The sequence below is a fragment of the Brachyhypopomus gauderio genome, unplaced genomic scaffold (genome assembly GCF_052324685.1).
Source record: "Brachyhypopomus gauderio isolate BG-103 unplaced genomic scaffold, BGAUD_0.2 sc73, whole genome shotgun sequence".
Lineage (NCBI taxonomy): Eukaryota > Metazoa > Chordata > Actinopteri > Gymnotiformes > Hypopomidae > Brachyhypopomus > Brachyhypopomus gauderio.
Genome location: NW_027506894.1, coordinates 601258 through 610689, shown reverse-complemented (window position 1 = coordinate 610689; position 9432 = coordinate 601258). Strand labels below are relative to the sequence as shown.

The 9432-nt window shown below is 50.4% G+C and overlaps 1 protein-coding gene across 1 annotated transcript in view; it reads right to left on the bottom strand.

Annotated features, from left to right (window-relative positions):
• Positions 1 to 6851, bottom strand: part of nhsa (Nance-Horan syndrome a (congenital cataracts and dental anomalies)) — a 20949-nt gene extending 14098 nt beyond the window's left edge. The window contains exons 1-3 of the mRNA XM_076990112.1: positions 6508 to 6851; positions 1071 to 1223; positions 33 to 157 (exon numbers count right to left, since the gene is read on the bottom strand). Coding sequence (XP_076846227.1) covers positions 33 to 157; positions 1071 to 1223; positions 6508 to 6544 — 315 coding nt within the window. The 5' untranslated portion in view covers positions 6545 to 6851. The remainder of the gene's footprint in view (positions 1 to 32; positions 158 to 1070; positions 1224 to 6507) is intronic.
• Positions 6852 to 9432: the final 2581 nt, after the last annotated feature.

The window sequence follows — 9432 nt, the reverse complement described above, 5'->3', positions numbered from 1 at the left end:
ACAGACAGACAGACAGACAGGTTGGTAGGTACCGTCTGGAGTCGTTTCCTGTTCCTGCTGGGGTGGGGGGAGGGGTAGACGGGAATGGGCGGCGCCATGGAGATGGAGGCGGTCACCTTCCGCTCACGCTCACTGACTTCCTGTCTCTGCTGCTGATCTGTTACACACACATACACGCACACACACATGCACACACACACACACACACAAACACACACACACAGATATCAGTTATGTTGAATCAATGGTAAAAACTGGAAAAATACATGTCGGTGTGTGTGTGTGTGTATAATGTGGACGGGATGCAAGTTCCTGCGTTTCTCAGAGAACAAGTTTAGAGCAGACATCTTAAAGCAGCTATTATGTCATTATTATGCGTAACATGCTCTACATCAGAGGTGTCAAATTCATTTTCATCGCGGGTCGCATCAGCATAATCGCTATAAATGTACCTACTCCTTAATGTTAAATACCTCAGAATTTATTACTTATTCACGTTACAAATATTACATATTACATACATATTTGCATAGATGTAAAAATATGTTTGCTTGTTGCTCTGTTATAACATAAATCCTTTTAATTTGTTGGTTATGAAACCTACATTAATCAATCAATGATGAAAGTATCCAAGTGAATAAAGAAAAATAATAAAATATATCACAAACAAAGCAGTGTTTACTGCCACATGGTTTGTGGTTGTGAACACATTCTGTTGTGATCGCAGTTTGTCTTTTAATTCTTTGGCAATTTCTTGTTTTTCTTGATGCCTAATTTTGGTATGCTAAGCTCTCGCCGAGTTCGACGCCCCTGCTCTATGCGCTCCCCTTCACGTCCACTAGAGGGCAGTGTCTCACTGTGGTTCACTCAGTACTGTTCAGATGGACTTGAGTGCACTGTGCCATTCAGGGCCGTTTAGCGGTTTCTCTTCGTGATCTAAAGGATCTCTACTTTCACATTTGTTCATTCTCAAAAAGTGTGCACAGGATTTGCTGAACTGATTATTGATTAGTGTTTGGTGCTGAGTATGTATTGATGGGTATGTATTGATCGTATGTATTGATGGGCACCTCGGTAGAGAGCGCGGAGACTCTGCCTGGCACGCTGGTGTAGCTCCTCCACGCAGGGCGGCCGAGAGCCCGGCAGGAAGATGTTCCTCTGGACATGACACACGGAGCGGTAGTGTGTGTCCAACTTACTCTCCACATCCAGATTAGACACCGCTAGAGAGAGAGAGGGAGAAAGGGAGAAAGAGAGAGAGAGAAACGGAGAAAGAGAGAGAGGGAGGGGGAGAGAAGGGAGAGAGACAGAGAGAGAGAGAGAGGGAGAGAGAGAGAGGGGGGAGAGAGAGAGGGGGGAGAGGTGGAGAGAGAGGGGGTAGAGAGAGAGAAGGAGAGAGAGAGAGAGGGAGGGAGAGAGAGAATCTGTCAGTATATTCTGTGGAGGCATCATCTATATCTATTTGCAGTTTTCTGTTTGATCAGTTTCAAAAAGACCAGGACAAAGCAGTGGAAGGTGGGTGTGGCTCCAATTCAAACCAGCCAATCAGTAAGTGATTCACAAGGAGTCCAGCCAATGTGGAAGGAACCAGTGCAATCTGAGAAGTGAATGAGAGACTCTGTGTGGGCCCGGTAACTTCCTTGTCACTACGGTGACGGTAGACAGCACTAAATTCCCCATCGACCGATCCTCAACGGACTGTCAGCTCGATGGGGTGTGTGTAGGTGTGTGTAGGTGTGTGTAGGTGTGTGAAAGACATCCGATCCTGATTACTGAAACTACACTGAAGTAGTTCGAAGGTTTTCAGAGTACTGAAGTCATTTTATTTTCTGCTTTCACTTTATTACATTTCATATAAAACATACTGTATTCTTATTTCAAAAAGTGCTTTATAAATAATTATAATATCATCATTACTATTTCTCCAATCATGCCTCGCTGAGGGACAGCAGAGCTTTAAACCAGCTATTCTGTACATGTGATCCTCCTGCAGAAGACCCCAGATCAGGTCACGCCCTCTTCTGGGGGTGTGAGCAGTGCTCCACTAATACAAACATGAAGGAGGGTAGTTGTTTGCACCCCTGCATTGACAGCTGACATGGTACATTCCATCATGGCTTGTTTGTTACAGATGATGGACTGCTGATAACATGTCTGCAGAGGCTGTGAAGATCGTCTGTTCACAGACGCTTAATGTCTGCACGCACACTGGCACACACACACACACACATGCCCCGTAGATCAACCCCATGATGCCATGACCTAGATTGGTATGCTTTAATCACAAAGAGAGTGTGAATGATTGAGAAAGACAAACCTATTCAAATTCAGTATACCTTATACGACCTGTGTGTGTGTGTGTGTCGGTGTGTGTGCGTGTGTGTGTGTGGGTGTGTGTGTAAGAAGTAAAGGGAAAGATTGTAGCTGTAACACTATCAGCCCTTGATAAAAGAAGAAAAACAACAAACACTACAAGAGCAGCAGGAAACAGCCCAGAGCGTGAGACGACACAACAGCTCAGAGCGTGAGACGACACAACAGCCCAGAGCGTGAGACGACACAACAGCCCAGAGCGTGAGACGACACAACAGCCCAGAGCGTGAGACGACACAACAGCCCAGAGCGTGAGACGACACAACAGCCCAGAGCGTGAGACGACACAACAGCCCAGAGCGTGAGACGACACAACAGCCCAGAGCGTGAGACGACACAACAGCCCAGAGCGTGAGACGACACAACAGCCCAGAGCGTGAGACGACACAACAGCCCAGAGCGTGAGACGACACAACAGCCCAGAGCGTGAGACGACACAACAGCCCAGAGCGTGAGACGACACAACAGCCCAGAGCGTGAGACGACACAACAGCCCAGAGCGTGAGACGACACAACAGCTCAGAGCGTGAGACGACACAACAGCCCAGAGCGTGAGACGACACAACAGCCCAGAGCGTGAGACGACACAACAGCTCAGAGCGTGAGACGACACAACAGCTCAGAGCGTGAGACGACACAACAGCTCAGAGCGTGAGACGACACAACAGCTCAGAGCGTGAGACGACACAACAGCTCAGAGCGTGAGACGACACAACAGCCCAGAGCGTGAGACGACACAACAGCCCAGAGCGTGAGACGACACAACAGCCCAGAGCGTGAGACGACACAACAACTCAGAGCGTGAGACGACACAACAGCCCAGAGCGTGAGACGACACAACAGCCCAGAGCGTGAGACGACACAACAGCCCAGAGCGTGAGACGACACAACAGCCCAGAGCGTGAGACGACACAACGAGCCCAGAGCGTGAGACGACACAACAGCCCAGAGCGTGAGACGACACAACAGCCCAGAGCGTGAGACGACACAACAGCCCAGAGCGTGAGACGACACAACAGCCCAGAGCGTGAGACGACACAACAGCCCAGAGCGTGAGACGACACAACAGCCCAGAGCGTGAGACGACACAACAGCCCAGAGCGTGAGACGACACAACAGCTCAGAGCGTGAGACGACACAACAGCCCAGAGCGTGAGACGACACAACAGCCCAGAGCGTGAGACGACACAACAGCCCAGAGCGTGAGACGACACAACAGCCCAGAGCGTGAGACGACACAACAGCTCAGAGCGTGAGACGACACAACCGCTCAGAGCGTGAGACGACACAACCGCTCAGAGCGTGAGACGACACAACAGCCCAGAGCGTGAGACGACGCAACAGCTCAGAGCGTGAGTAGTTCACCCAGACCAGCGGACAGCTAGTTCACCCAGATCAATGACAGAAGTCTGGGTCTTCACCTCTACACATTCCTCACCATCACACAAGTCTCTGTGCGCCTGCTGGGCAGACCACAACCAATAAGCCTGATGGGCAGACCACAGTCATGTCCAGGCGTGTGTCAGAGCGCCTAACCAGCAGGAGAATCTGCAGGTCTGTCAGGGCCGTCATTACGTCTCTCTGTGGAGGGGGCGGAGATACCTGGGAGGGCTGGGATAGCCCTGAGGTGTGGGGGTCAGGGGGTAGGTGGTCTCTCTGGGGGGCAGATATGGATCCGAGTGGTCCTGAGAGAACAGCAAGGTCTGCTGAGCGCTGCCCTCTTGCCCCACAGGGGCTACAGCAACTGCCCCAACTGCCCCAACTGCCCCAACTGCCTCCACTTTACACAAAGCAGTTCTGTAGTGATGACACTAATCCGCTCCAAACTGCCGTACGACCAGGTGACAAAGAGCTGGTTATTGTAGCCGTGAAGTATCTGAAGAAGCAGAACGCAGGCCTCCAGGAGAAACGCAGTCTGTTGCAATACGACTCTCCCTGTGTCCCATAACAGACGAATAAACCCGTCTATAAAACCACCACAACGCTGCTGCTTTATCCGCGTTACGGCTTAAACGGGTTCTAGTGCAGACATGACAAATGAATTAGTCCGAGTTCCTGTTTGTGGCTCGGCTCTCTGCTTACGGGCCTCACGTGCCTGCTTCCTTTCCAGTGCTGTGAACCCTGACACGGGCCAACAGGGAGGTCACAATAACCACTTCAAAACGGAAAGTGCTGATGTGAAATTTCCCTCTTAACAGCCACATTTATGCTGGTCTGTGCTAATATAATAACTAATCTAATACCAGGGAGGGTTTCATCATCTACACACATTGAAATCCCCGTGATGTGACCTGTGTAACATAATGGATCCAAACAGCCCCAGGGGGGTGTGAGTCAGTGGGTCTCTGTGCAGGGGGGGTGTTGATGGGGTCACCCATGGAAGACTGCAGGGGCGTGAACTGTTTATCAGCATGAGGTGAAGAGAAGGCACACCAGCAACACCACACTGCAACCCCCCCATCCCTGCCCCCGCGCACACACACACACACACACACACACACACACACACACACACACACACACACACACACACACACACACACACACGCCCCTCCACACCCTTACCAAATGTTGTCTCTGTTGTAAAAACGTTGAGACAGACAGGAGTAACTTCATTCATCTCTGGAGAAACTGCAGCATTATGTAGATATGTAGGACTGTAACAGCAGTAATGTAATGTTAACAGCAGGTATGTAGGTTAACATCACCAGTAAACATCCCCAGCACTGTAAACATCACCAGTAAACATCCCCAGCACTGTAAAAGTCACCAGTAAACATCACCAGCACTGTAAAAGTCACCAGTAAACATCACCAGCAATGTAAACGTCACCAGTAAACATCACCAGCACTGTAAAAGTCACCAGTAAACATCACCAGCAATGTAAACGTCACCAGTAAACATCACCAGCACTGTAAACGTCACCAGTAAACATCACCAGCAATGTAAACATCACCAGTAAAAATCACCAGCAATGTAAACATCACCAGTAAACATCACCAGCAATGTAAACGTCACCAGTAAACATCACCAGCAATGTAAACATCACCAGTAAACATCACCAGCACTGTAAACATCACCAGCACTGTAAACATCACCAGTAAACATCACCAGCAATGTAAACATCACCAGTAAGCCCAGCAGGAAAGTCCTGTAGTCCTGTAGTGCCAACTATCACTTTAGGATTCGTACTACACATTCAACTTTTCCCCTCCAAACGCAGCTGTCAGGACAGGACAGGACGGGTCGGTTCTCGGGTCGTGAAGCATAGTCGTCTCTGGCTATGAGACGAAGATCAGAACCCAAACCAGGATATGGAGAGAGCGTCAGGCTCCTGCTGATTTAAGATAAGCTCTCTGATAAATGTGTTTGTTTCACTGGAACAGGATGACAGGAGACAGAAAACACAACATTCTTGATTTCCCCACCGTTTCCTGGTCTGAGTGGATCACTCACTCTACGAGCGCTGTCCACTGCACCCAGTGCATTATGGGTGTTCACCATCACACGGGCTCCTATCCCCCTCACCCCAGGGCCAGAAATCCTCCCCCTTCTTGAACAATCAGACATGATCAGACATTGAGGCAAGACACACACACAGTCTCACCCGAGCTTATGCTCTGTCTCACACACATTCACACACACAAACACACGCCCTTCTAATGTGTGAAGTGTCTCTCTTGCAATCGTGAGGCAGTCATTTTACTCACCCCACACTGCATTATAAAGTGTGTCTGTTGGGAGGGGATTGCTTAGGCATTTGGTGTGTGTGTGTGTGTGTGTGTGTGTGTGTGTGTGTGTGTGTGTGTGTGTGTGTGGAAGCTCTGCTCTGCCCAGCACCAACAAATTACACCAGTGACAACCACTGCGTGCATATGTATATACACACACACACACACACACACACACAATACAGCATGCAACAGCAAGTATGTATGAACACAATAATAACAACAACAGTACTGTAGTCCTTTTCTATCTTGATCAGACTTGCAGGTTTGACGCTCCTAACAGAGACGTCTGTGCAGAGAACGTCCCCGTTGGACATCAGACGCAGTGTGGACGGTGATGGGGCGCAGGGCGGAGTAGAGCGAGGAAGAGGAGCAGGCGGAGGAGGAAGAGTGTCTCACATACCTTTCCATCTCAGTGGCACACAGCATCCCAGACTCATGACTGCGTTTACTCCTGAGGGCAAACATCCACCTCTCTGTCTCTCCACCTCTCTGTCTCTCCACCTCTCTCTCAGTCCACCTCTCTACCTCTCTCTGTCTCCTTCTGTCTTTCTCCTACTCTCACCCTCACTCTTTCTCTCTCTGTCTCTCTCTCTCTCTCTCTCTCTCTCTCTCTCTCTCTCTCTCTCTCTCTCTCTCTCTCTCTCTCACTGCCTGAGGCTTCTGGACCATCATGCCATTATAGTTCAGTCTTGTTTCTTACACAAGTCTCTCTGTCTCTCTCTCTCTCTCTCTCTGTCTCGCTGTCTCGCTGTCTCTGTGCTTTTAGCTGTACTTCACTGTAACATCTGTAGCCCACCTCCTGACACCCCCCCCCCAATATTACCCATCCCCCACTCACTGCCCCCGTCACACCCCCACCCCCCTTTACGGATGGTTCAGTCCGCCTGTTTGGGCAGCTCTAATCCCTTCATGGTCCAGTGAATTAGTGTAAAGAGGGGGAGATACACATCAGTGCTAATCCACACCGCTGCTGCGTGCCCTCACTTTCCCTGCCCCACTAACGGCCCCGCAGGCGTTCACGGAGACGACCCTGGTCCTGGGTTAATGAGGGACGCGCCAGCAGGATCAAGGCTGGCTTTGAGAGGTCTGCTCCAGCTCCACAGTGCTGCCGTTGGTCAGGACTGCAGACTCAGACACGCCCCCCCCCCCCCTCCTTTTGTTTCAATCCAAACTTTATTGGCACCACTACATCATGTACAATCCTGCCAAAGCACATCTCTCTGTCTGCATCCCATGTACAGAAAAATCTCCCAGAGATGAAAACATCTCCTTTTCCACAGCATGCCAGTAAGTGACATCAGTAAAGGGTGGGACTGAGGCAGAGACTTCCAGAAGTTTCCATGACCAAGATCTCTAGATACTCAAAACAAACTTACTGCAATGACCCGTGTTCCCTCCCAAAGTAAGATGTGTGAGGTGCGCTGCCCTCTACTGGTGACAGGAGTGACTACACTCGGGCTCCTGGCTCGTGAGACAGTCAGTCTTCTGTGGTTGTGGTGTGGCAGCAAGAACTGGGAGTCTGTAATGAATCTCCTCTATGAGAAAAAGGAAGACGTACATGAATGTGTCGGTTACTAAGACCTCTCCCCTCAGACTCTATCCCTCCACCTCTCCTTTCCTCTTCCCTTTTCTTCCTTTTCCCCTACTTCTCTCATTGCTTCTAATCAAGCTCACACACACACACACACACACACACACACACACACACAGGCTCTGCCACGCTTGCACCCAGCAGCCAGAGGTCACAGCAAATTACAGCAATCATCGGCTACGTTCACAGACATGACCTGAGACCTTACAGCGTCTCATTACAGCAGCCTAACCAATCGTATCTAAGAAGGACTGACTCAGGGTCAGAGGTGATCCAGTGAACCCAGTAGACAGATCGCTAGCTGTGATGATCAAGTGTCTCACAGTAGGCTCCAGCTCCCTGAGACCTAACCCCAGCCTGGGAATGTCTCTCCAGCGCTCAGGATGAAGCTCCACCCACAGGAACCGCCCAGGAACACAGGACAGGGACACAGGACGGGAATGCAAATTACTCCAAAAAGTAAGGAAAAAGCCCCTGTGATTCACCCCAATACCCCTCTGCTACCACCACAGAATGATCTTCTCCAAACTCCGCCTACCCTGCTCCTCCTGGCTCCGCCTTCCCAGAACACCAGTTCCTCCCTTACGCCCTCCGCCCCAATCACCTGAGACCTGAACAGCCAGTCAGTCTCGTATCACCCTGCAGGGCCGCTGCACAGGGATCTGTTGTCATGGTGTTGCCTACTGTGACATCACTCCTGACCTCCAGGTAGAGGTAGGAAGAGTGATCTGAGACCACGCCCCCATCCTCATCTGTGTGCCCTGGGTCACGGCACCATAAGTGAAGAACCACACACTTCCTTCATCATAATGGGCTGGAAAAGGCAGCCAGTCCCGTGTAGGTTTGTCCCTTCTCCTTCAGTCATGTGCTCCTGTTTCACAGACAAAGCTCTTTCTCAATCGCTGGTGTGTGACGTTTGGTGGGGTTTCCCCGTCAACTGCAGGGAGGTGTCGTGTTACTCCAACACACCTCCGCCTTGCTGTTAAGAGCCTCTACGTCTCTGGTTGCCTCACTCAGGGTGGAGGAGGGGTTGGGTGAAACCTGGTCCGTTTGAGGGTTCTGTGGGAGTTGGCGTCCCCTCAGCAAATGGGCTAATTGAACAGGCCTATCAGACTGGGCGTGGCCTGTCTGAGTGGGCGTGGCCTACCCCCACATCCGTGTCCTCTCTGCAGGTTCTCTGCTAGATCTGAGTGTGTTTTAGAGAGCGAGGAAGGTGTGTGTGAGGACAGATCAGGTGCCAAAGGTGAGATCATCGAGAGGCTGAACCACACCTCATGCTCCATCACGTACTGATTACTGAAGAATGTTATACGGACAGCATCAGCAAAGCCGGAAAAAAATGTACCTACTCCGAACTTGGTAAAATTCCCAGGAATAGCCTGACCAAGAGCCCCATGTAGAAGCTCGAACCCAATCAAGGAACGACTCAGCCATGTGTAACACTATAGAGAAGAAAACGAAACTGATGGAGAGATGATATAACCAGGAAAAACACCACGGGCAAAGCAGTGGAGAACAAAACAGTAGAGTTAGCATTCCTATGAAGTCCTGTGTGTGTGTGTGTGTGTGTGTGTGTGTGTGTGTGTGTGTGTGTGTGTGTGTGTGTGTGTGTGTGTGTGTGTGTGTCAGAGGAGAACACACGTTTGGCATGAGGGCTGAGATGGTAAAGGGCTGGTCTACACGGGGCTGGTCTACACAGTCTCTATAACAAGACTTGGCAGCCCACAGGCCATC